Consider the following 27577-nt stretch of genomic DNA (forward strand, 5'->3'; position numbering starts at 1 on the left):
AGATAATAAATTGGCAAGTTGAAATGCTCTGAACTTACAATTCAGTCAGGCTTCAAGTTCTAAGGACAAAATGATCAGATTGGAATTTAATAGGAATATCAAAGACAATAATAAAATTGTAGACAATTTTTGCAGATTCCAATAAGATTTGGATAGCCTATCGGGAAGATTTGATGAAATATAACAACTTAAAACTAATTCTTAAAGTGGACATTATTAAAATTTATTAGGTCAGTTGCATATTAATCATAAAAATGTGTTGCCCCAGATATTATTTTAAGCTTCCTTATAGAAGTAAGAAAAAGGCATTACTTTTACAGTGGCAACACTCTGACTAAACTGGTCTCTTTACAAGAATTAAAAACATTCTTTAACATTGTAGAAAATATTTAGAATCACAGGAAATCTGAAACCACAGGTGAACATTTAGATAGTCTATTTCAGCCACGCTTATTGGTGAGAAGTTTGGCTACTTGAAGTCACAGAAATATGGCAGGTTCTGTTTTGGCATTGGCTCTGTGGATAACATTGGTTGGAATGCTGTGGGTGGCATATGCTGGTGTAACCTCTCATTATGCCAGCGTATGTACTTGTTGATGCATTGCAGGAGGTATTCAGCACCATGTGCGGCCCTTAACTTGGGGTGCATCTACACTGTAGAATTAATGCAGTTTGACTCGGCTCAATGGAATGCATTCATGGGAGTTGTAGTTTGGTGAGACACCAATACCCTTTGGCAGAGAAGGTTGTTCCACTGACAGGGATGAAGAAAGAAGAGGAGACAGCCTTCGTCCTATATGGCTGGCATTCGTATGTTTTGAACTTCTTTATTCCCTTTCAATAAAGGTTAAGATATTACTGAGAAAGCGTCAATGTTTGTCAAGCTAATACAGTTTCATGGAAGCTTCAAACAGAGCAGATAATTCTTCTTCAGTTTGGGGACGTGGAGATAATTTAGTCACTCGTTCCTTAAAAAGAGAAAAGTAACATGGAATTATCTAAAGGTTGGGGAAATACCAGATTACAAATCCATGTTTAATTAGAACTGAAAGAGCAGCTGCCTTTTAAAGCAATCCTACCGAAATCAATTTGGTTTCCGTGTGGTACAATACATTTTTCCGACTGCTGCAATCTTAGACATACCTCTTTAAAGTAAACCCCTTTGGGTTTAATTGGCAGACACAGAGGTATTGCTTTTTCTATCTTTGCTTTCAAATACTTTGTCCAAGTAGGACCTTTTTTCCTGATGTTTGCTGTTGATGGAGCTATCTAAAATGTGCATGAACATCCTTAAGTAATTTCAGCCATGTTCTTCCCACTATGAGAAAGACTTCAAAAAACTGAGACTTCAACATCTATTGGCAATTCTGCCAAAAATTCACACAAGGCTGTTCTGCACAGAAAACAGCTTCTGTAGAATATGCTGTTTTCTGCATGGAATTACTACTTGTGAATTTTGCATGGAATACTCCTACTGTGGCAGAGAATGATGTTTTCTTTGCTAAACAACCATGTGTGAATTTTGCACAGAATAAGTTCTGGACTGTGAAGATTCTCAGAAATCTAGCATTCTTCTTGTGATAATTTCTCAATACAGTTAGCTTTCCACATTCACTGGGTATAGAAGCGGAAGGGGCCTGCAGAAATGGAAACAATGTAAATTCCATTTTTAAAGCATATTTCTGAATATTCTTTTCCTTTCTACATGTAGTCTAGTCAAAAGGGCACAACATGAAGAAATGCAATCTCATATCTTAAAGCTATGCTTGGAGGGCTGACCTGAATAGTATTAATAAATGTGTTTCCAAGCCAAGATTCACAGGTATTTGCTTTCTTGCTATAATACTCTTAATAAATACACAAGTCTGAATTCTTTTGCTACTACTACTTATAGTAGAGAAATTGAATTGATGGGCTTTACATATATGCTGACTTACCATTCAAGAATTAATTGAATGCATCTCCTCTAGTGAGACCCCCGGTGGCACAATGGTTAAACCCTTGTACCAGCAGGACTGCTGACTTGAAGATTGGGTTGCTGACCTGAAGGTTGCCGGTTTGAATCTCACCTGGGGGCGAGCATGTATGAGCTCCCTCTGTCAGCTCCAGCTCCCCGTGCATGAGACATGAGAGAAGCCTCCCACAAGGATGGTAAAAACATTTTTAAAAAAACATCTGGGCATCCCCTAGGCAACGTCCTTGCAGATGGCAAATTCTCTCACACTAGAAGCGACTTGCAGTTTCTCAAGTTGCTTCTGACATGAAAAAAAAATATACTCTAGTTTGGACTAGCCCTCTTTATCTGTTAGTTTCATTCTTTTTGTGTGAGTAAGTGGCAGAAAACGTAATTCAGCTGACTTGTGTACATTCTTCATGGTGGATAGATATTAAAATGGATAAAGGGTCTTTGTTTCACCTGGGATGCTTATAGGGCTCTCAGTTCAGACTTCTATATTCTCCATTTATTTCTCTAACTAGTACCTCAAACACAGCATTATACTGAGATATTAGAAACAATCAACCAATAGTGGAAAGATGACTAATCTGTGGCCTCATATCCATTGTGACTTCACTGCTGAGCAAATAATGCTCTCAAAGAGAAGCAGAGAAAGCAAAGTACAGTAAAAATAAGGAGGGACCTCTAGAATACTGTAGTGTGTCAAAGCCCTCATTCACGATTGTCTCCTACCAAAAGACAAACAAAGACAAGAAAGGGGAAAATGGAAGGAAATGTTTATTTTAAGGGAAACGATCTTTGCTGTTTGTCCTACCTGGGGCAATGTGCCTTTAACTAAGGCAGGGATATCAGCTGAAGAATAACCAAGAGCAGCTAAGCCATCATCAACATTCAGGTCAAACAAGAATTCCCGGAGGGTGTCTGCCAAAATAAGCCCAGCATCTCTGACTTTGGAATTGCTGATGTTAGCTCCTAAAATGAGAGCAAGTAAAAAAAAAGTGTTCACTACTGCTACTCAAATAATAAACAAGCAAAATAAGCAAAACTTGCATGACTAGATGCACACAGGAAGCATTCCTCTGAAGGTCATGTCAATTGATAGATAATTAACAAATTTTCAGTTATAGTTTAGAAACACAATTAAAACTGACTTGGAAAGCAACTATCGTAAGACAGAATATTTCTGCCATTTATGCTTTTGCTAGCCAGATGACTACTAATATGGTGGTGGCACATGGGGATGATTGAGAAACCAGTAGGATGGACCACAAGAGATGCATAAGAGACACTATCATGATTTTGTTGAGTAGCACTTAGGATGGATGGATTCTCCTGACCTAAAACATGGGGTAATCATGGTGTAAAGCTGTCAAAGAGAGCTCAACAAGGCAGAAGAGGAGTCTGCTTTTTCATAACAAGGTTTTTTACATGTCCAGTTTTGTCTGGCTTGTCTGTAGAAAGACAAGTGTAAACGGAGACCAAATTTGGAACTGTGTGCTCATCCCCTTTTCATGTACATATAGTCCCTAAAGGACATGAGGACCAGTACACTGAAAGGCCATTTCAACCAAACAATATACTCCCTTTCGCACCACACAGTTATAGCACTATGATTTCACTTCAATTGCCATGGTTCCATCCTAGAGAATACTGGTACCTTTTCAGCCAGAGGGCCACAGTCCAGCAAACTATAAATCAGAGGATGCAGCGATGACTATTAAAGTGGAATCACAGTACTATAATTGTGTATCAAAACAGATCAGGCTAACGTTTACGAGCAATATAGTAAGTCTGAATTAATGGGCATGCATTCTCTCCTTTCTTTCTCTCTCTCTCTCTCCCTCTCTCCCTCCCTCTCTCTCTCTCTCTCTCTCTCTCTATGATTCTATGATTCTCACACACACACACTAGTGAAAATTTGGGACAGGGCTTCTTGTATCTTTAAGAGTTTACAGATTCTGGAGATTTAAAGTTACACCAGGTGGAAATAAAAAATGTCTCCTTCTCTTCTCCTATCCATCTTTGCTGCTGCATTCCCATTGCAACAAAGCCATTTATTGGCTTATTGGACAGCTAGAGCAGTGGAACAAAAGTGCCTAGCTATGTTCCTATAGCTGGATGCACAGCACTTAATTTTCCCATCACTATTTCTACTAGTCAGAAAATGTTTGTGTTGATAATGGAATACAGCAGCTAAAAGGTGGGCTGGAGATGTTGCACAGTTCCACTTGGCTGAACTCTTCATCATGCCTTTGTTTCCATAATATGTAAAATATTTAAGGTAAGAGAACTTGATTCCATATTCAACTTGACAACCCAGCAGCCACTCCACATTTAGTGCTTTATCTCAGTAAGTAACTAGGCTATGAAACTAAAATAAAATTTGCTGTGTATTGCTTATCAGCAAAGCTGACACATTGAGTCCTAGAAGCAAGTAGAATGGCACTCTCCACTAAGGGACTTTTGCTTTTCTGAGGGATTCTCTTTGGTCACACGTTTCTTCAGCTTCCACTCCAAAATTAGGAACAGTTGGTGCCCAGCCAATTGAGGAAGCATGCCACATATGGAAGGAAATGGAACAAGTTTTCAAAAACATACCAAGCTTCATTATGCCACTTTGTCTCCAAACAAAACCAATATTGCTTTAAAAATGCATTATTATTTTCTGCAAGAGCCAAATGCATCTTGAACAGGCAAGTAGTTTACTTAATGCTTCTGTTTTATCAAGAAAACCGTACCCAGTATATGGGCAGCTTCCAAATGACGCTCAGGACACATTGGTGCTGTGAAAGTAAACACGGCTGGGGATGTAAGGACAACGGAAAGGCCATGTGGCTGGAGGAAAGAAACGCATAGCTCACATTAATCTGACAATTGGTATTTATTTCCCTCATTTCTATCCCGCCCTTCTCACCCGAAGGAATCCTTGAAGAAGGAATCAAAAATAAAAAGTAGCATTATTTTATGTAACTACAGACAAATTACTTAACAGTCACAATGAGCTGTTACCACTAAAGAATGCTCCACACGATAATCCTTTGCTTTATAATTCTTCACCAAGCCGGAAATAGGGTAAGACATGCCATGACTAGAAGGAAAAAATAGCATTAAAACGGAAGGAAATAAAGCAATCCTCAAACAACTAGAAAAACCCTAAGAGATTTTCATATTTAGCTTAATTGATCTTTGTTGAGGCAGGTAGATGTAAGAGCTCAGTCCATACTAGCCTGTGTTTCAGTTCCATCAAAGTGTAAACTGACATTCTTTAACAATAATACAAACAAAAATAAAACTTGTGGCCCCTGATCCAGAGTTTCCATGCACCCAAAGATTTAGTTCTGCATGTTGATAGTAACAATGGCAGATAAGAATCTGGAAGGAAGGATTTATTCTGTTTCTCCTTTTTGAAGTCCGTTCTCTAAATCAGGAAGCAAGCAATATGGAGCGTGCATTTTTGCCTACAAGGATCTTTATTAAACACACTGGTTTGTTGCTGGTGCACTGGAAGTGACAATATCACTTCTGATTCCTATTTGATCTGATGTCCAGCTATTTTTAGAGGTGGATGTGGTAGTGGTTAGCAGAATAGCTGCCATGCATTTTGGATGATTTTCATGCCATGAAATGCTCAACTTACCACAGATGCACACCAGCATTTCCAAAACCAATGCCAGCAAACGCACTTGCTAGATGCATGCTAGCCCTTGCTTCTTCATCTTCGGGGTTCCTGATGGCTCTGTCCAGAAATGCCAATAATTTAATCAAATAAACAAATACGTGAACATGAATAAGGCAAACTGTACCATAGAGTGTTAGAGATCTGTTGTGGCACCAACAAAGTACATGGTGAAGGCACTCTGTTTAATATACTGTAGTTCAGGGTTAAGTCCCTAGCATCTCTGGGTAAACAGACAAAGGTCTGAGATTCCAGAGAGCTAGTGCCAGTAAAGTAGGCAACATTGTTACATATGTTGATACATTTCGATTCACATGAATGAGCTTGTACATTCCTATTTTGTTTTGATACATGAAGAAAAGGAAGTCACAACTTCTGGAATTCATGAGTTATGAACAGTTGCCTTATAATATTTGCTCAGCTGTTTATATTTCCAGACATTTTCTAGAACTCATAAGAGAGTACAGATCAGTAGCCATATAACAAAAATTATTTATATCTCTAGTTGTTTTGACATAATGAAGGACATGAACCTACTGACATCAGTATCCAAACTCAGTTCTTGCTGGAGATCATAGTTCTGTGAAGATCCCTGAACTGATGTATGTGTGACAGTACTGTCACACCAGGTAGACAGTACATGGTGTATGATTTCTGGCACATGGTTTCAACTACATCAGTGGCTTAATATAATAAAAGGTTTATGCCTTTTATTTCTACAACTGTGACATTGGTTATGTACCCTTCCATCACAAATCTCAGAATTGCTTAGCTAATCTTTGTATGCTGTTCATAAAACCTGTCTAAGGAAACCAAACTCTTATTTAAGTCAGCCTTAATACACACCTTAGTGCCTCCAGATGGTTTTTACTACAACTCCCATAATTTTTAACTTGCATGACTAATGCAATCATGACCAATACATCTGAAGGCCTCCAGGTTGAGCCACATTATAAAAACACTCTTTTATTCAAAGCTAGATGCTCATCTGCATAGCATGAGAGAGTAATTCTACTGTTAATGAAATAAATGAAAGGTCCTTAGCAAAACATTACCTCTTTAAATATTTAGCAGTGATCCGCAATGCATGGATGGCCCAAACATCACTGATAGGATTACTTCCTTGATAAGCTGGTCGGTTCACTGGATTTGAAGGACAGGGACTACGCTGATGGTAAGGAAGGGCAGTATAGGATTCGAGGGCATGACTGGCAGGTAGATGGGGAAGGAATGGAGGAAAATACTTAAAAATTTCTTTGTAAGAATTTGCAAATCAATACTACTGAAAAACAAAAGGGTTCCCAGTTTTTCTGGGGTGATTATCACAGCACCACTGCACAACAAAAGTTACTTTTTGGGGGAGTTCCTTATGCTAGATGGAAATTCTGTATTTCAAAGAAGTAATACTGCAAAACTCTGTTCAGCTCCCAGATATTTAATGTTTAGCAAATCTTTCCACGTTGAGTGACAACAAGACACTGTAAGATTAAGGAGTTTGGAAAGTGCTAATTTCTATGCTGCTTTGGGATGAAGTATTCCTGGAAAAACAGGGGAAAAGATGAAACTCTCTTAAGCAATCCATGTGAGACATGTCTCTCTTCTCTTCTAACTCTAACAGATGGTGAGGTATTATTTTTAAAGGTGATATAATGTAGCTCTCTGTTTATATGGAAAAAATATATAATAATATATAAGTTCAGTTTGGGCTCAGCTAACAAGCGTCGGATGTAGGACTTGCTGTCTCTTTGGGAGGCTGATGTAGTACAGATAATCTGTGTCTTTCTCCACATTAAACCTAGAGCTTGGAAATTTTTCTCTTTTGGACTACAACTCCTGGAATCCCTTTGTCAGCTGGGAATTTTGGGAGTTGTGGTCCAAAAAGAGTTTTACTAGCATGTAAAATTTGTAAACAAATTACAACTATCAAACATACCTGGTGATCTCCTTTCCAGGAAAACTACACCTGGATAAATCAATATGCTTCTACATCTTCAGAGAAGTGGGGTGACTATAACAATGCTACATTATGTTGACATAATATACAAATGCTCAAATTTGAAACCACACTGACCACCACTGTGGTCATTACAAAGGGAACACAACTGATTTAACCAATATTGCTGCTGTTTCCTGATAAAACTACTATGGCTTTGGTCTAGTTTATCTACAAATTCCTCTCTCTCCACATTGCTCTTTCACATTTAGGTGCAGCTAGGTAAATAAATTCCCCCACTACACAGGAATAATTTTTAAAAACTTTGATTGCTGTCAATGGAATATTCCCCCTTTGTTTTCCTCCCTCATCTATGTGAGGATCATAGAGAGTGGGGAAGGTATCTTTAGAAAATAATCTATATTATTTTAAAATGATCTGTTAGTATTTGGTGTTCTATGGAAATTGGAAATGATCATCAGTTCAGTTTAGGTTTGTAGCAGGAAGATACCAGAGGAAAAATGGGATAAGGAAAGGAGGGAGAGAGGTCAGAGAATGGAGAAAAGAAAAGCAAACAAGTAGATCACCTGAAAACTGAAATGTTATGTCACGTTCTAAAATATTTAACTAAAAATAAACAACATACACACATTCAAGAAATATCAAAATGCCTTTAAAAATACTTACCAAAGCACATCAAAGCCAGTATTAGCTGTCACACGCTCAGGCATATAAAGAGTATGTAGAGGGTCAATTATACCCAATAAGGGCTTAATAGTTCTGGAAGCAATGCCTAAACATGGAAATTATATTCCTGTCAATCTACAATAAAAAAAACTCTTCTAAAAGCATTTTGCAATAATATAAAAACCGCTAATCATACGCACTAGTAGAGATTTAAAGGATTCCCATAGAAAGAAGGGCAAGTTGTAAACACCTTATTATGCTTCTAATAAGACAAATCCCCTGTTAAATGAATGTCAGTAGTATTAAGCAGCAAACAAGAATGTCTATTCTGGGATTCTCTTGAGTCCAACTTCATACTATATTAAACATGCAGCCTTAGATACCAGGTTTTTTAAAAAAATAATCTATGTGTCAGGCCCTAATTTAGATGAGGACTAGCATGCTTAAGTGCTTGCCATGTGATTTCATTTGTTATTGAAAATACCCCTCTGGACATGAGTTAACAAGGAAAAAACACTGGTATCAATGGAGAGTTTTGTTCCCTTTTTCATGCTTCCAGCAGAATGTCACCAATATTTTAAAACAAAAGCCAGATAATAGAAAATTTAAAACTCAAGGCCACACAAACTTTTTTTTAGAGTGAAAGAAGTGATCTTCAATTCCTTGCTGTGTTTAAGGTAACATATACCCCTATTCACTTGAATCTAATGCTCTGATTTTTGGCTAAATTATCTTGCCAAAATTAGGGTGCACATTGGATTCACATAATAGCATAATCTTAGTGCTGAGTCAAAGCAAAAGGGGAAGCTGCTTCAGGAGCTTTGAGGGACATCACCTCTAATTTAATGGCCACCGTTCAATACTATGGGATCCTGGGATTTGTAGTTTGGTGAGGCACCGGCATTCTTTGGCAGAGAAGGCTCAAGACCTTTGTCAAACTACAGCACCCTTGGCTCCACAGCATTGAACCAAGGCAATTGTAGTGGATTCATTCTACAGCATTGATGCACCCAAGGCTTTCTTTTCCATTTCTGGAAGCTTTGGTACTCTAACACTTTTGTGTTTTAAATAAGGAATTCTAAGCAGACAGCAACTGTAATGGCTAAATTACACTTTTTGCTTCTGTGCAACACATTTGGCAGCAAATTTGTTTTGTTGTTTTGTTTTTTTTTTGTTTCAGGGTTTTGAAAATTGAGATGCGCATGAGATTCGATGGCGCATTAGACTCAAGAAAATATGGTAGTTTGGCCTTTAGGGAAGCACCCTCCAGTTCTGGAATGGGCACATATCTCTGCCCAGGAGGCTATGCCAGATGATCTTGTATTCCTTTGGAGATTCATTGCTATGTTGCTGCAATTGCTGTTTTATTGACCCATCACCAAGGAGTTCAGGAGTCCCAACTGGTGGTTTGTGTGCACACCGTGTACCACAGACATTTGAATGAAAGATATTGTCTGTGAAACCTAGCCTTCAGTTTATCTCCTTCCCTGAACACACAGTGGAACACTTAAATCTTCTTCAAATGTGTTTCCCTTTTCTTTGATAGTTTTCTGCATCACATCATTCTTATCATGCATTTGTGAATATTTCTCAATGGTTTTTCTATTCAATGGAGGTCAAAGAAACTTTGGAGGGAGTGAGGATAATGCAATCCACAAAACAGGCCTGTTGATAAAATCCTTACCAGTTTTTACTTTTAGTTCTTTATAATCAAAAATAGCAACTCCAGTGGTTTCACTTCCAGTTCCAGCAGTTGTAGGAACTTTGGGGGGAAAACAAAAACAAATTAATTTTGTTAGCATACAAATACCGGTTCTATTGCAAACCAATCCAAAAATTTAATTTGCTGTTGCAAAATCTGGGATATGGAGAGCAATGGCCTGATGTAATCGTCCTGAAGAGGATCAAGTGAAGCAACTGCTACATGATAAACTGCTACACCTGTGTAAGCTCTACTGATTCAATGGATCTATTCTAGTTGTAACTAGCAACTGGACTCAGGCCCATTTTCAGGAAAGGGGGAAAATTGGGTGGTGGTACCTTTTCCTAGCAGCTTCTGGTTGCCAATTGCCATTTTCCTTGGGGTTCGTGGCAGCTAGGAGAACACCACAACACAACTGGCAGCAAATAGGGGAGAACCTGTGGGAAAGCTTAGCTCTTCTTTTTAACACTCCACCACAGAATGGCAAATTAGAGGATTGACAAAATGTTTTGCTGCTTGTGGCTGAGTAAAGGATGGCTCCCACGGCATTTTCAGAAATGCAAATAACAGCTATGTACAAACAAATGTACTTAATTGATGGCTCCACGTCAACGGAGTGGTGAATTGACTATAGGTAATTTTATTCTGTTGGCAAAAAGGTACTCTACAAAGGGCTGAACCTGTTTTTGAGATAGGATGGAGCATTTCAGATGGATCCTTTAAAATAAACATGAAAGCCTAGAAAGGATTCACCATTTCTTTGACATGAAAACCACCAGCTGCTGCTATGTGACCTCCAATATTGCACCTCAGTGCCATGCCCCCAACATCATCTTCCTCTTTATTCTACCTCTTACTAGGGCAGGCTCTATATCAAGGACTGCTAGAAATCAAGCTCATACATTTGTCCTCCATATTTGCAGACTTAACTTTGGCAGATCTGACTATCCATAGATTTGATTAATATAGATTTTCTAGGTTCTCCAGCACAACTGAAAGAAACTGGTCATAGAATCACACTTGAGGAATTAAGAGTTCTAGAAAGATGTTCTCTCTGATTAAAAATTAGCACTTTTTATTCACAATTTTTCCACTTACACAGGGATCCTTCTCCCCTAACAATAATAAACAAGGAGAGACAACTGTACATTGCGACATAGCCAGGTCCCCCAGTCTTGAAGACAACGTGAGTGAATGCTACTCCCATTGGTCCACCAAACAGCTCAAAATATTCCTAGGCAGCCTTCTAAACATGCCATTTACAGGATAGGCTCACTTATGATATCTGAACTGAAACCCTCACATATATTATACACATATATATATTTAAAACCACACACAAATGTACACCAAAGCTCAACCACACGCTTTTTTTTACCTGCAATCAATGGTTTGAGAGTGATGTTCACAGGCTTGCCTTTTCCAATTGGAGCATTAACATAATCCAAAAAATCTGATTCTGGACTGGATGCATAGAGATTGGCAGTTTTACAGGTATCTATGACCGAACCTCCACCAACAGCGACATAGGAATCAAACTCTTCCTTTTTAGCGAACATGATGGCATCCATGAAGCTTGGAAAGAAAAGATCCTTTGATTTCTTCTATCCTGTCCCAACTCAAAACTCTCAGAGGATCATCAGTGCAGTTAATACTCAAAAGAGAAATATAAAGATCTCAAAAACAAACCCATATATAGCTGACATCTCAGATATCTGGTCTATATAACCACTGTCAATGATCCCGACTCCCTCCCCTCCCTGCTCCAAACATGCCTTGGAGAGGCATTAGATTCAAGCCACCCATTGACAGATTTATATCCACAAGGATTTTCCACTACAAAATTGGGCTAGGTCAGAGTACATGTGTGTTGAGGACTGAAGGACCATTTTGCAGAATTGTGAAGCATTTTATTTCAGTATATCCACCAGGCTTAAGAGTAGTATAATCATATGTCAATTAAATGTAGCATCTTGATTATTAAACTGCAGAAGCTGAAGAATTAGTATCTCTTATCAAAAGCTTTTATTTGTAGAAGCTTAGAAATCAAGTAGTAAATGACAGGTTGAACAATGTGAGAAAGGGTATGCACCTCTGGTCTGTTGGCTCCACTCTGACATTGTCATACATTTGGAAGTTTATACCATTTGTGGTCAGAGAATCCAGAACTGCTTTCACAGGAGGGAGCTGAGAAAGGTTTTTATCTGTCATCACGCAAACCTTTCTGGCACCCAAATTATGCAGATCCTAGAGCAAGATAACAAAAGGAGAAAGAGAAGAGAAAGGGAAACAATCCGAGAACAACAGAAACTCTTCCATAAAATGCTAAACAGCCAACTTGCTAGTCAGGTGTCCATTCTGGCTTTCCACACTCCATCCCTCACTTTCTGATAAATCTAATATATTTGTGGAAACCCAAATCCATGTGTTGATTGCTGTGTACATCCTTTTGGAGTCATAAAATCAGACCCCATATGGAAGCAATATGGAATGCTCCCAAATCCTGCATTTTTATTTTTGTGTGTAGGAACAGCTACACACAATAAAGAGATCCATCAGCATTAGGAGCACAGTAAAATGGCCTCAGATTGCATACCAATTGATGCAGGAATGCATCTGCTGCAAGTGTGACATTTCTTTTGGTAATGTTAGGAAACATTTCAATCTTTAATAATCACTTCAAGGCCAGATGATTCCCAAGAAAAATGAGTATGAAAATAATGATAAACACTAAAAACCACATGCTTGTTATACAGCAGTGGTTCTCAACCTGTGGGTCCCCAGATGTTTTGGCCTCCAACTCCCAGAAAGCCTAACAGCTGGTAAACTGGTTGGGATTTCTGGGAGTTGTAGACAAAAACACCTGGGGACCCAAAAGTTGAGAACCCCTGTTGTACAAGAAAATATGGAAGAAAGCATGGGGAAAATGATGCAGTTTACCCTTTCTTACTCTTCAAAGCAATGCATTATTGGTAACATAATTACCTGTAACATTTCTTCCAAGATGTGATTAGGAATTAAATTTCTTATATGTACATACCGGTAGGTGAAATTTTTTCATTATAGAATATGTGTTTTTCACAAAAGTAATAATTCTGGCGGAATCATGTGAATGATAGCTTACCATGCCCACTTCTTTAGTAACTCCTTTTCCATATCGAATATTGGAAACAGCCATCTAGAAAAGTTAAGAAAGAACATATTTTAGAAAGCTCCAGATAGTTACCTAGTGTATTTCAATTAAACAATGGGACTTGTAGCTGTAACTAATAAATAGCATTCACTTTAGGGAGTTGATCCACATAGGACTAATACTGGATATAGTGAATACATCTGACATATGCATTACCTTCAATAGCAGGAGATTTATCTTGAACAGTGTTGTTATTTTTTTAATTGACATATTCATAAAGTTTACCTCAAAAGCATAGTCTGTTTTCCCTGATGCAGCATGTCCAATACCTGTAACAGTAAATATATACCAAATTTAGCAAGCCATGGCTGGTCTAAAGACATTTCAACTGTTTCCAAGAAGCACACTGGCACCTGTACACAAAAATTGTACATTCCTATGAAAACAGTTTCCATGTAAGCTTCAGAATTATATGCTGCTGAGATTACATATGGCCAACATTCATGGATTAGGTCCTGCACAAATGTCATCATTTGAAATCTCTTCGCTGACAAGTCTTCATTAGTAAAATAAAAAGGAAGAAGTGGCAAGTACCAAGCCACTATGAAAAAAAGTAATTTGTTTGATATTTAGAGTTAAAAGCTTTGTTCCTAAACCTTCCCCAGAACTTGGGGAAATTGCATTTCTGAACTGTAATGCTCAGAATCCCCCAGATAAAATTTTCTGACTAAATACTATAGGCAACACTTTGCCATTTCTCACAAAGTAATTGGTCTAAATACTGGAGTTGAAAAGGGGGCAGAAGGCAAGAGAAAACATTGTGTCTTTGTGGAAATAATGACTCCAGTAAAACAGTCTAGCATCTGTAGTTCCTTCCACAAACCTCTTTGTTCATCTTTGTTTTTAAAAGAACATAATCTGTGACGGGATCTAAATGTATTGATCCTGGGGTCTGCAGTTTTGTGGAGGGGGAATGTATTCATATTTTCTCGGTTTACAAATGTAAACCTGCCATGGCAGCTGAAGTGGAATATAGCATTAAATTAGTGAATGTGGCTCAAAATATGAACCAATGGGTTCAAATTACATCAGGAAGAATATCCTGACTTGAAGTGGCAGATTCCTTCTTTATATGTCTTTAAACAGAGGATGGATTGCCTACTGTTAGGAGTGCTTTATTGGTGTATTCTTGGTTAGTTTTACCACTCCTTCTGGCAGGAGCCAAGCATGGGTGACTGTGCAACAGGCGATATCTATGCATGAGTAGTACATCTGACTTCTCACTTATCATTATATCTGCATGCTATATACGTATCAGTTGTACTGAAATTTCATACTTCTGGGTTGCCATTTCTTTTTTGGAGCTGCTTTTGCAGATCTTGGGGAGGGGGGCAGATTAAAGTTGGATTCACATTTAATCATCTTTAGAGTGGACTATCTAAAGTCAATGGTTAATTTCAATGCATCTAGTCTTAAGTAGCCCACAGTTCTTGTTTACTTTTAAAGTGGTGCATGCAAAGGATAAGAGTAACTCTTTCCCCCAGAAAGTGAAACCATGCCTTTCTTAATCCAACCAAAGAGCAAACCACTTCTTCCATATGGTACCTGAATCAATTATTTAGTCTTTGAATTCATGGCCAATGGGTCTACAACTACTGTGGGGTACACAGGAGTGGTGACCCAAATAATTCAACATATAAATATCTTTAAACATTTCTTTTGTGCTCTCTATTCACAGATAGGTCTGCTACCCTTGGCTACTTTTTCCACTGTCTCTTTGCCAGCCCTCTTCATGGTTGACTTCCTCTAATGTCTGAGTCTGTTGTAGTTTCTGTAATTAATTTGACATCCCAAATACATGTCCAAGCCACTTACACTATCTCCTTTTGATGGTATGATAGATGTCCTGCTGTTGCATTATTTGGTAGAGCTAAGCTTCTGCTAAAGACTTTATTGAGCCTGAAAAATTATATTGTTTCCCCTGCACTACATATACTTGTAAAACACAGACTATTTTTTGGCGAGAAATCACAATAACCTCATTCATTCACAATCTCGTCACTATGATTATTTTTAAAAAGAAAATTACATAAGGTACTTGTCTAATAAAAGGTTTGCTGTGGCATACACAAAGTATATAACATTACTAAAACAAATAGCAACTAAAAAAATCTTACATGCCTGTTTTACTCCATTAATTCAACAGTGCAAATGTTGGAAAGTGTTCATATGGCTCCTAGTGATAGCCTAAGCAAGACTCTACTGCCAGCCTAAGCAAACCTGGCTGATAATGCTCTGCCCTCTCAATCTTTGACCATTTTATTTCTGCCAAAGAGTAATTTCTTCCTTAGCTTCTCCACTGCTACAGGACATAGGTACTCCATGATAATTCACTACTAATAAAATCATGGAAAACATATCGCCAAAGTGAACTCAGTGATACTTGAGGTAATTTCATGCCCTATTAAGTCTAACCTTTTTAGGCAGCAGAGTAAGAATATTATGTGGTTTAAGTTTTGTGCTTTGTGCTCTCTTATGGGTGTTGAGATAATAATGAGATCACAATAATTATGCGACCCCCAAGCATGCTCTTAATGATAGTCAATACTGTTTTAATACTTGTATATTTGTATATTTGAAGTTGTATTGCTATGCTTTAGTTGTGAGCGGCTTTGAATCTCTGTATGGAGAGAAAAAGCGGTATAATAATAATAATAATAATAATAATACGATCTGTCAACTGCAAAAGGCCACCTTACTGGGATCTGTACACATCATCCGAAAATACATCACACAGTCCCAAATGCTTGGGAAGTGTTCGACTTGTGATTTTGTGATACATACTGTGTCTTTGTGTCAATAGTAATAATAATAATAATAATAATAATAATAATAATAATAATAATAATAATAAATGAGATAGATAGGGGGAAGTGTTTTCTATTTCTAAAGTAACTATTTACCTTCTAGTTACTTTAGAAATAGAAAACACCTCTTACAGAAAGGCAGGAGTAGTCTTGCCATTAGGCAAAGTAAAATAACCATCCCAGGAATTAGATGGGTTCATGCAGAACGCAGCTAAAAGTACCATGCATGTATGAGTTGATCTATGCCTACTAGTCTTCATTGCTGTCCTCAGGTGTAGAGGAGCATGCTGTCCTTTTGTCTGTTTTGTAATTGGATTCACAAGCTAAACTGATTGCCTTTTGTACATGGAGTCACCTGGGGATGGGATGGGAATGCACCATCTTATATCAGTCAGGAAAATTATTGGGCCAGTCCTTTCTAAAGGGAGAAGAAAGGGGTATCCCATTATTCCTCATGAGAGGATTGCAAAAGAGCTACTTATCTCCATTGTTTGTGCTCAAATGGGCATCAATAGCCTTACTGTGTAATAGAATACAAACACAGTTTCCTTTAATGATGGAGACTTGAAGGAGTTGAGTGTATGGAGTAAGATAGGAAGCTTTGCCAAGAAAACAACTTCCAAAATCTGAAAATGGTACAGAAACATCATCATCATCACAGGCCATTGCTTGTGGCCGAGTATGATTGTCTTCCAAGGGTAGAGTCTCGGTGGTCGGTCCATAAGAGACCTATTCTGGATCTGCATGGTCTTTTGCAATGAGAACATCAATTTCCAGATGGAAGACACTCCTGTTAAGGGTTTGCTTGACGTGGTTTCCTCTAGGCAAGTTCCTTCCTTTTGCCTTCCATTTTTGCCACTTCAAAATCCACAGCATTGTTGGAAACATCTGACCTCCAGTTAGAGCGCTTGAGGGCCAGGGCTTCCCAGTTCTCAGTGTTTATTCCACATATTTAGGGTACCTTTAAGCTCATCTTTCAATCTCTTTTCCTGTCCACCAACATTCCATTTTCCGTTCTTGAGCTGAAAATAAACTAACTGCATTGAGAGGTGGTGATCAGGCATTTGGACAATGTGGCCAGTCCAGCAAAGTTGATGGCAGAGAGTCATTGCTTAATTGCTGGTGGTCTTCGTTTGTCCCAGAATGCTGATGTTTGTCCACCAGTCTTTGCAGGAGATTTGCAGGATTTTTTGGCAGCAGTGCTAATGAAATTTTTCCAAAAGTTGGGAGTGACATTTGTAGATGGTCTATGTTTCACAGGAGTACAACAGAGTTGAAAGGACAACAGCTTTATAAACAAGCTTTATAAGCAGAAACCTCAGAATGCTGCTGCTGCTGCTGCTAATAATAATAATAATAATAATAATAATAATAATAATAATAATAATAATTTGTAAATACATCACTAAATTTCTAGACCCTAGCTTTTGAGTAGCACATTGGGTAGTTGATGTCATAATGTATGCAGAATAGAAACTTGAATTTGGAAGGGCTTAAAATCAAGGACCACAGATGCAGATTCGGAAGAATTCTAGTCTTACCTTGTGAATAAACATGGGAATGAGCAGGGCACGCACATCTAATGAAAAGGAAAAAGGGAATCAGTTTGTGTAATAAAGGGAAGAGGATTCAAGGAGTATCAGCACAATATAGTTGTAAATTATTATTGGTAGTATTATATAGTAGTATTATTTCACAAATGCCTCTTGCCACCTAGTGTCCCAAAGTGGAAATACTTTTTTACTAATTAAAATGCTTAGTCAATGCTCCTATAATGTTCCAGTCTAATCTGAATATGCTTTAGTAAGATTTAATCAGACTTAGAAACTGACCAGGCCTATTTAGAATAATAGTAAAGGAATAACAACATCATTTCTTTTGGCACTTTAAAAACCAACAAATTTGATTTAGCATTCGTTTTATCTTAATAAGGCTGAGCAATCCAGAAGGCGTATAAACAAATGAAGAGATCCCTGTTGGATAAGAACCAAAAACTTTTGTGGCTCCAGCATCTTCCTTCCCACAAAGCCACAGTGGTTAACCAGATGATACCGAGAGGACCATAAAGAGAATAGGAGTCTAGATCTTCCTGCTGTTACTTAAACAGAAAAACAAAAAGCAAGGTAAAGGTTTCCCCCTGACATTAAGTCTAGTCATGTCTGACTCTGGGGCTTGGTGCTCATCTCCATTTCTAAGCTGAAGAGCCGGCATTGTCCATAGACACCTCCAAGGTCATGTGGCTGGCATGACTGCATGGAGCACCATGTACTAACTTGTATATTGCAACTTTTTTGTGATCTGTCCTGAATCTACTAACATGTGTAACAGCCAGTTACACAGATGATCCCAATATAAGAGAAATTATGAGAGAGGAAGATTATGATTCTATAGGAAATTTTGTATACTTAAAGTGGTATCTTTGGATCTACGCAAAAAATGTATCAATCAGTCCCACCTCCCCTATAGATGTAATTAATTTTGTGTTTTGATATATGATAGAAACCAGTTAGAAAAAAACCTTCACAATTAATTACTAACTATCTTTTCCTGCAGCTTAAAAATTTTACTTTTTTCCTTTTGGTATTTTTAATGATTGCATTTTAATAATGTATCTCCCAAAAGAAATGTGACCTGGAGGATATGGTGGACATGAAGATAATAGAAATACCTACCTACATATATACCAGGCATGGGCAAACTTGGGCCCTCCAGATGTTTCGGACTTCAACTCCCCCAATTCCTAACAGTCTCAGGTCCCTTCCTTTCTTCCCTCAGTTGCTTAAGTGGCTGTTAGGAATTGTGGGAGTTGAAGTCCAAAACACTTGGAGGGCCCAAGTTTGCCCATGCCTGGTATATACAATAGAGCCAGTGTGGTGTAGCTGTTAGCCTGAGTCAAGCAAAGAAGGGTTTGAATCCCCCACTTAGCCCTGGGGAAGTCACACCCCTTCTGAATAAACCTTGCCAAAAATGCATTTGCTGTAAGTTGAAATCAACATGAAGATACAAAACAAAAATATTTACGTGTTGTGTCTGTCTGCCCTTGGTGCCTATAAAAAGCCCTGTTACCTGCTACATATGAGGGTTGAATGAAAAGTAATGCCTCCATCTTCGTAACTTCTCAACAGATGACAGTTCTGGTATGCGGCAGGTACTGGCTTGTTCAGTAGACTCTCCTCTACAGTTCCATTTGGCAGGAAGCCTTAGCATTGAACAGTTGTATTGTTAAATTGCGAAGTTTGGAACCCTGCGCAGATGGTCGGTCAATGTGACTTAAGCAACATGCAATCACTGAATTCTTGACAGCAGAAGGTGTCACCGCAAAGGAGATTCATCAGAGAATGCAAGCTGTTTATGGTGATTGTGTTGATGTGAGTACTGTGCTTCGTTGGGCAAGTAAGTTTAAAGATGTTGAGGTGGGAACATCTGACAAACAAAGAGTTGGACGTCCTGTGACAGCAACCACCGAGTTTCACAAGCAAAAGGTTGACAGATTGATTCAGGATGAGCGTCGTATCACTCAGAGAGAAATTTCAAGCATAATCGGCATTTCACAAGAACATGTAGGTCACATTAATGCTTTGCTTGGCTATCGGAAGATCTGGTACTGTGAGACGCTGGTTGCGGAAACAGAGTGACAACTTCTTCTGTGACGGCTTCAGAAAATTTGTTCATTGTTGGCAGAAATGTATCCAATTGTCTGGTGATTATGTGGAAAAGTGAATAGCGGTAGTTAAAGAGCACATTCAAAGGATTATTTCTGTGTTTGATTTATTAAAATATTCCCATCCAAACCCAAGTAACGAAGGTGGAAGCATTACTTTTCATTCAACCCGCGTACTTTCAGCAAATATTTATTTATTTAATTTATATACCGCTCTTCTCCCCCAGGGGAGGAGACCATTTATCAAAGACCATTCCTGTGATAAAAAACACTTTTGAAACAAACTTTTCTCCTTGCCTGTTTTCTTACAAGGCAAATGTAACTTGGTAAAGTTTACAACTTCTGAAAGGGACACATTTCTAAAAAGAAAGTTTTTCTTCTTCTTCTACAAACTGAAGATTTCTCAAGTATTAAAAAAGGAAATTGCAGTGTTCCTGTTTGTAATGTTATAAAGGTGCCAGGTTTGGGAAGACAGCTTTATGAGAGCCATTCACACACGAGTATGAACAAATAGAGAATGGGAGAAGACAGAAACACTCACGAGGCTCGGTGCAGTTGCTTCAACAAATGAGCGACCCTCTCCCGTCCCCCTGCCATGGCTCCTGCAGACTTTCCTTGGGTCAGCAAGGCACGACGGGAAAGCAGTGAGGAAAGACCGTGTAAACAGAGAAAGAGAGAGATTGGTTGTTCCTTTGGAACAGCTCAGGGCACAGTATCAGATTACCAGCAGAATGGCATGGAAGTCTTCAAGCACAATACAGTATGATCTTTGTATCCACAAGGGATATGTTCCAAGACCACCTATGGGTAATTGAAACTTTTATAACATTGAACCCTACATTTTCAGAATACAATATAATTGTACTGGAGAACTTGCAGAGATCCATAAATACTTTTTGGGTGGAGGGAAAATATTTTTGCAGCATGAGTAAGTGAAACTCTGGTTATCTAATCTATGGATAAGGGAGTCCTGTTGTTACCCCCCTCTCAGTGCTTATTCATTCTACTGAGCATGGTTTAGCCATTTCAAACAGTTCAGGTTTCAAAACATTAACTAATTCCCATGGCTCTCTCATGCTGCTTTGTTTGTTTATCATGTCAGAAGTAAATTGAGAATACAGTTATAATGTATTTTAAAACACAAACAGAGTTAAACTTGGCATTATGCTAAATGTCCTTTGACCAGAAGCTGGCCACTTGGAGTGCCTCTGGTGTTGCTATATAAGAAGGCTCCCCATTGTGCATGTGGCAGAGCTCGGGTTGCATTATAGTAAGTGGTCTGTGGTATGCTCATCTCCACACTTGCATGTTGCCTACTCCACTTTGTAGTCCCATTTCTTAAGGTTAGCTCTTCACCTCATGGTGCCTTCCGAGTCGCCCAGCCTTCTGTGTGCCCAGGGGGGAGTCCCTCATGCAGTATCAGCCACTGATTGAGATTTCAGGTTTTAGCCTGCCACTTTTGGACTCTCACTTGCTAAAGTGTTCCGGTGAGTATCTCTGTAGATCTTAGGAAGCTATTTCTTGATTTAAAGCGTTGGCATGCTTGCTGATATCTGAAGAGGATGGTTGGAGATGCGAATGCCTTGGTCCTTTCATTACAGGCTGCTACTTCCCGATGAATGTCAGGTGATGCAATACTGGCTAAACAGTATAATTTCTCCAGTGGTGTATGGCATAGACATCCTGTGATAATGCAGTATATCTCATTATGAGTCACATCCAGTGTTTTAACATGGTGAGATGTATAGCATGTTGCAACATAGCAATTTGCAGCATGCTATGGTGCTGATATTTCCTGAGTGAAACTCATTTGAAGCCTGTGTCATCCGTTGGGAGCCTTTCCCCCCAAGAAATAACTGCCACTCTGGGGCCAGAGTGAAGAAGGAAGGGGCCAGGAAGACATCATACCAACCGGATAGCCAGGAAGATAGTTCCATCTTGTCTCCTGTGCCATAGGAACTTGCTATGCTAATTTTATATACATACATACATATATATATATATATAATTTTTTCCAATGCTGGCATTGCCCCTCCTGACGTGCGACAGGAGGGTGAGAGAAATAAGGTCGAACATTGTGAAAGGCATCCACTGCATGACTATCAGCCTCCTCCCACCAGACTCAAGTCAAGGAAGGGCTTCATGAGAACCACCACTCCTCTTGATGTTCCCCCAGCAGCAGCAAGGGTGTCCCTCTGGGCAGCTAAACCTGGCAATTCCAACTGGATGGCCCCCCATGAGGGTCTTCCTCCAGGGGCAAACCAAGAATGGGCAACTTGGAAGTCCCTGAACAGACTCAGAAGCGGAGTGGGCAGATCTAAAGACAACTTGGCAAGGTGGCACTACCTGGGGGAATCCTCCACCTTGTGTGACTGTGGAGCAGAACAAACAACTCCGCATATGTATGCTTGCCCACAATGTCCTACCTCATGTACAGAGGAGGAGTTGCTTAAAGCTACGGACAATGCGGTTGCTGTTGCCCACTTTTGGTCTAAAACTATTTAGTTGTTTTGTGATTTCCTCTATTTTTTTCTTCATCATTTTAAAAATGTATTTGTTATGCAATGCTTTTGACACGAAATAAATAAATATATAATTTTTAATAATTTCTGAATATATAATATATTGTATATACATATAATATTGATTATAATATTATAATGAAATACAGTATTATAGTACCAATAATACAATATAATAATATTAATTATATATTATATGTAATATTACTAATAATATTACCGTATAATGATATAGTACAATATAGTAATTTAATGCTTATATTGTGCTATTCTAATAATATATTGTATGTTCATTTGATTTGTAAGCCACTCTGAGTCCCCTTTGGGGTGAGAAGAGCGGGATATAAATGTAGTAAATAAATAAATAAATAAATAAAATACTAAACAGAAAGCATCCAAAGCTGTGATAATCCTTTATACTCTGATCAGCAGAACACAAACCAGAAGATGAATTGATCATCAAAGATTCAAGCATCAGTTTAATCTGCCCATTCAGTAGGCTGAAACCTCTAGCCACTTCAGAGCAAAAGCAACAAGTGGCCAGAATTAAAAACATTTCCTATTCATTTCATTGTAGAAGACAAAACAAGTAGAGATGTTTATTTTAACAACTTTCAACAAGCCTTTGAAGTTGGTTACAGACTGTATTTCTGGGAGGTACAGAGTGTGAATCTGTGTCTTGATTCACACAAGAGGAAGTAACTGAGACACATAAGGGAACGGCTGCATCTGACAGTATGGTAGAGGCCAAGGAGGAAGCCTTGAGGATAAAAGTGGGCCCAGACTGCCTGTTGCTTGGCCTCCCATTAACATGAGGATCTTCATATTGCAGATATTTGCTTTATGGTAGGTGTCATGATTTTACCTTTCCTAGCAAATATTCTACAATTTAAAATCTTACAATTAAAAGGCTGATTTCCACACAAAAAAAGAAAAAGAAAGATTACAATTGTTTTAAAGAAGTTTTATTAGGATGTGTTGTCGAAGGCTTTCATGGCCGGAATCACAGGGTGGTTGTTTTCCGGGCTGTATGGTCATGTTCCAGTAATCTCTCCTGACATTTCACCACATCTATGGCAGGCATCCTCAGAGGTTGTGAGGTATGGAGAAACTAAGCAAGGAAGGTTTATATATCTGTGGAAAGTCCAGGATGGGAGAAGAACTCTTGTCAGTTGGAGGCCAGTGCGAATGTTGTAATTAATCACCTTAATTAGCATCGAATAGCTTCATCTCCTGGCTTTTTCCTGCCTGGGGACATCTTTTGTTCAGAGTCATTAGTTGCCCCTGATTGATTCATGTCTGGAACTCCTTTTTTCAGAGTGTTGCTTCTTATTTACTGGTCTGATTTTTGCGTTTTTTTAATACTGGTAGCCAGATTTTGTTCATTTTCATGGTTTCCTCCTTTCTGTTGAAGTTGTCCACATGCTTGTGGATTTCTATGTCTTCTGTGTAGTCTGACATGATAGTTGATGGGGTGGTCGAGTTGTGGACAAGTCTACATAGGGACCACCAAACGCAGCGCCCAGACATGAGTCAAAGAACATGAGAGGGACTGCAGGCTAACACAACCAGAGAAATCAGCCATAGTAGAGCACTTGATAAACCAACCTGGACACAGTATATTATTTGAGAACACAGAAATGCTTGATGGTTCTATCTGCTTTGCTTCCCCCCCCCCCCCCCCCCCGCCCCCAAAGAGCAAGCTTATCAAGTAGCCACAGGAAAAAGCACACAAACATGAGAACATTATGCCACTGGGTGCTAGCATTTACTTACCACATTCTCAGACTCGACATACTATATATGAAGTCTGGGATTACTCGATTTCTCCTGTATTTGCATTATTTGTATTACAGTATCAATATTTTACCATGAGATACACCTTAACTGCGAACAGATGTCATTTCAAATCTCATAAAAGACAAAAAAAAGTGTTGTTGAAGGCTTTTATGGCTGGAATCACTGGGCTGCTGTTTTCCAGGCTGTGGCTACATTCCAGAAGCATTCTCTCCTGATGTTTCACCCATATCTATGGCAGGCATCCTCTGAGGTTGTGAGGTCTGTGGGAAACTAGACAAGTGAGGTGTATATAAAGTAGAGTCTCACTTATCCAACATAAACGGGCCGGCAGAACGTTGGATAACCGAATATGTTGGATAATAAGGAGATTAAGAAAAAGCCTATTAAACATCAAAATAGGTTATGATTTTACAAATTAAGCACCAAAACATCATGTTATACAACAAATTTGACAGAAAAAGTAGTTCAATACGCAGTAATGTTATGTTTTAATTACTGTATTTACAAATTTAGCACCAAAATATCATGATATTTTGAAAACACTGACTACAAAAATGCGTTGGATAATCCAGAACGTTGGATAAGCAAGTGTTGGATAAGTGAGACTCTACTGTATATCTGGAATGTTCAGGGTGGGAGAAAGAACTCTTGTCTATTAGAGGCAAGTGTGAATGTGTTGTCGAAGGCTTTCATGGCTGGAATCACCGGGTTGTTGTGTGTTTTCCAGGCTGTATGGCCATGTTCCAATATACCTCACAACCTCTGTGGATACCTTCCATAGATGTGGGTGAAACATCAAGAGAGACTGCTTCTGGAAAATGGCCATACAGCCCGGAGAACACACAACCCTGCAAGTGTAAATGTTACAATTGGCCAGCTTGATTACCACTGAATCACCTTGCAGCTTCAAAGCCTGGCTGCTTCCTGCGGGGGGGGGGATCCTTTGTTGGGAGGTGTTAGCTGGCCCTGATTGAATTCCCCTGATTTGTGAGTTTTGCTCTTTATTTACTGTAGGGGGGAAAAAACAGGATTTGAAGCTACCAAATGGCCACAGGAAAAAAGCATGCAAATTTGAGAACATTTACTTACAACGTTCTCAAACAAAAGATGACTTGACATACTGTATATGAAGTCTGGAACTACAGTAGAGTCTCACTTATCCAACACTTGCTTATCCAATGTTCTGGATTATCCAATGCATTTTTGTAGTCAATGTTTTCAATACATTGTGATATTTTGGTGCTAAATTCGTAAATACAGTAATTACTACATAGCATTACTGCGTATTGAACTACTTTTTCTGTCAAATTTGTTGTATAACATGATGTTTTGTTGCTTAATTTGTAAAATCATAACCTAATTTGATGTTTAATAGGCTTTTCCTTAATGCCTCCTTATTATCCAACATTCTGCCGGCCCGTTTATATTGTATAAGTGAGACTCTACTGTACTTGATTTCTTCTGTATTTGCGTTATTTTTTTATCGCAGTATCAATATTTTACGAGAGAGACACTTTCAACTCTTAGGAAAGACAAGCAAAATAAATAAATAAAAGGTTTTTTTTAATTTGTATAGAGTTGGCACCTAATATCCCAGTAACAAAAAATTGAAAAAATTAATTACATTTCACACAAAAATGAAATGACCAGAACTTTAAAAAAAAAGAAGAGTTTTTCACAATTCTTCCTCAAAGACAGGCACACTGTGGTAAGAAGTTTTTTTTTATATCAAGACCAAGGTCTAGTTCAGTTTTCATATTATTGTCCATCTTGGGAAGGGCATGTTTCTTATCAGGTTCAACTCAAGGTAGGTGTGGGCAAACTTGGGCCCTCGGGGTGGGCGGCTGAGGGGGAAAAGGAAGGGGCCTGAGGCGGTGAGGAATGGTGGGAGTTGGACTCCAAAACACCCCGAGGGCCCAAGTTTGCCCATGCCTGTCATACAGGTTCACAACATCCCAGGACAGCCTTTATTCTGATCCGAAAACCCAAGGCCACTGTGTTATTTTGAGAGCAAAACTCCATGTGACCCAGTTCACTTCTTCCTCCTGCCCTTCCCTCCTCCTCCTCCTCCTGCGGCCTTCTTGCCTTTGCCTCTCCGTTGCTGCTTGCCTTGCCTCTTCCCGCGCTGTCCCTGCTTCTTCCCCTTCTTTCCTCGGGCCCTGGCTTCCTCGTCCTCCTCCCGGAGCTGCTTCCCGACGGCGCGGGCGATGTTAATGGTGGGCTTCTTCCCTGCGAGGTTCCTAGCCAACTCCAGCTGCCTCGCCTTCTCCGCTTGGAGGTCCCCCAGGAGCGGCTGGAAGTGCCTCTTCCTGCCCAGGCCTCGCTGAGGCGCGCTCGGGGGCTCCCGGGGCAGCCTGGGCTGGAAGCGGCCCTTGGAGGCGGTGGCGGCGCGGGCGAGGAGGGCGGCGCGGGCGAGCTCGGCCTTGTCCTGCCTGCCCGTGGGGTGCATCTCCGCCTTGTGGGCCCGGGCTAAGTTGCGGAGGCGGTTGAGCTCGTTGCGGGCCACGCGCTCGCGCTTCTCGCTCCTCCTGCGCGCGAAGGGGTCCTCGGAAGGGTCCGCCGAGTCGGGCACTTCCATCAGCCAGGGGTCTTTGTCGCCCCCGCCCGCGCGCCGGTAACCCCACCGCCGGCGCCATTCTTTCGCCGCCTCGTCCCACACCAAGGAGCCGCGCTTCTTCCGATTGGGGCGGATGCCTTTAAGGCGGGCGAACTGCTCCCACCGCGTGAGGGGCTTGGGCTTCGGGAGGGGCTTCTCGCGGGGCAGGCGCGTGCACGGCTCCGGCAGGCGCGCCACCACGGGGCCCGCGCCGCCCTCCGCCCGCTCCGAAGGCAGCGCCCAGAGATGGGCCGCCAGCAGCTGCGTGTTGTCGCGCGCCAGGCGGCGCAGGGAGGCCTCGCGCTCGGGCTCGGCGGCGCGCGGCGCGGGGTTCCTGTCCAGCGCCAGCAGGTTGCCCGCGTCGAACTCCAGCTCCAGCTCCTTGTGCACCGACACGCCCCGCCGCTGCGACTCCTCCGCCTCGCGCCCCTCCGCGCGCGCCAGCAGCTCCTCCACGGACACCGTAGTCGTCGTCGTCCCGGCGTCCGCCATCTTGGATCGCCCTCTCAAGCAACAGGCGCCGCACGCCGCTCCTCTCGTAGCTATCAAGATCTACTTCCTGTTCAAGGGCGTCGCATCACCGGATGTACATTCTCAGGCGAGATTTCATCTTCCGCCCCGTACACACGTGAGTGTGTAAAAACTACCGTTCCCAGCATGCACCAGGAGCCTTCGGTGGCCTAGGGGATAAAAGCCTTGTGACTTGAAGGTTGGGTTGCTGATCTGAAGGCTGCCAGATTCGAATTCCACCCGAGGAGAGCGCGGATGAGCTCCCTCTATCAGCTCCAGCTTCATGAGGGGACATCATCATCATCTAATTACTTATTAATCGCCCTCCATCCAAGATGCTCTAGGCCAGGGGTCCTCAAACTTTTGAAGCAGAGGGCTGTTCCACAATCCTTCAGACTGTTGAGGGGCCGAATTATCATTTGAAAAAAAATACAAATTCTTATGCATACTGCACATGTCTTATTTGTAGTATAACAACAACAACGAAAGAACAATACAATATTTAAAAATGAAAACAATTTTAACCAACATAA

At 40.1% G+C, this 27577-nt stretch overlaps 2 protein-coding genes across 3 annotated transcripts; both read right to left on the bottom strand.

The window, feature by feature from the left end:
• Positions 1-198: 198 nt before the first annotated feature.
• Positions 199-20457, bottom strand: adhfe1 (alcohol dehydrogenase iron containing 1). 2 transcript variants are annotated; one of them, XM_003219626.3, is made up of 14 exons: positions 20158-20444; positions 17497-17534; positions 13374-13417; positions 13080-13133; positions 12048-12202; positions 11334-11530; positions 9938-10015; positions 8254-8359; positions 6689-6841; positions 5595-5693; positions 4967-5045; positions 4696-4792; positions 2772-2929; positions 199-968 (listed from the first exon to the last, which is right to left on the bottom strand). In XM_003219626.3, exons 1-14 carry the CDS (start codon positions 20211-20213, stop codon positions 885-887), a joined length of 1398 nt encoding a protein of 465 aa, XP_003219674.1. In that variant the 5' UTR covers positions 20214-20444; the 3' UTR covers positions 199-884. The 2 variants fall into 2 exon arrangements, 1 of the variants encoding a protein (XP_003219674.1); XR_506107.3 differs by lacking the exon at positions 4696-4792 and having other exon boundaries at positions 20158-20457.
• Positions 20458-25484: 5027 nt separating this feature from the next.
• Positions 25485-27132, bottom strand: rrs1 (ribosome biogenesis regulator 1 homolog). Its single transcript, XM_062980321.1, has one exon. It carries the CDS (start codon positions 27024-27026, stop codon positions 25971-25973), a length of 1056 nt encoding a protein of 351 aa, XP_062836391.1. The 5' UTR covers positions 27027-27132; the 3' UTR covers positions 25485-25970.
• Between the last annotated feature and the right edge of the window lie 445 nt (positions 27133-27577).

The sequence above is a fragment of the Anolis carolinensis genome, chromosome 4, assembly GCF_035594765.1.
Source record: "Anolis carolinensis isolate JA03-04 chromosome 4, rAnoCar3.1.pri, whole genome shotgun sequence".
Taxonomy (NCBI): Eukaryota; Metazoa; Chordata; class Lepidosauria; order Squamata; family Dactyloidae; genus Anolis; species Anolis carolinensis.

Coding starts and splice junctions, on each gene's coding strand:
- adhfe1 (XM_003219626.3), bottom strand. CDS start 20,213: ATGGCAGGGGGACGGGAGAGGGTCGCTCATTTGTTGAAGCAACTGCAC. Junction 13,134..13,373: donor AAACAGACTATGCTTTTGAG/GTAAACTTTATG, acceptor TAACTTTTCTAG/ATGGCTGTTTCCAATATTCG. Junction 4,793..4,966: donor GTGTGGAGCATTCTTTAGTG/GTAACAGCTCAT, acceptor TCTTTCCTCCAG/CCACATGGCCTTTCCGTTGT.
- rrs1 (XM_062980321.1), bottom strand. CDS start 27,026: ATGGCGGACGCCGGGACGACGACGACTACGGTGTCCGTGGAGGAGCTG.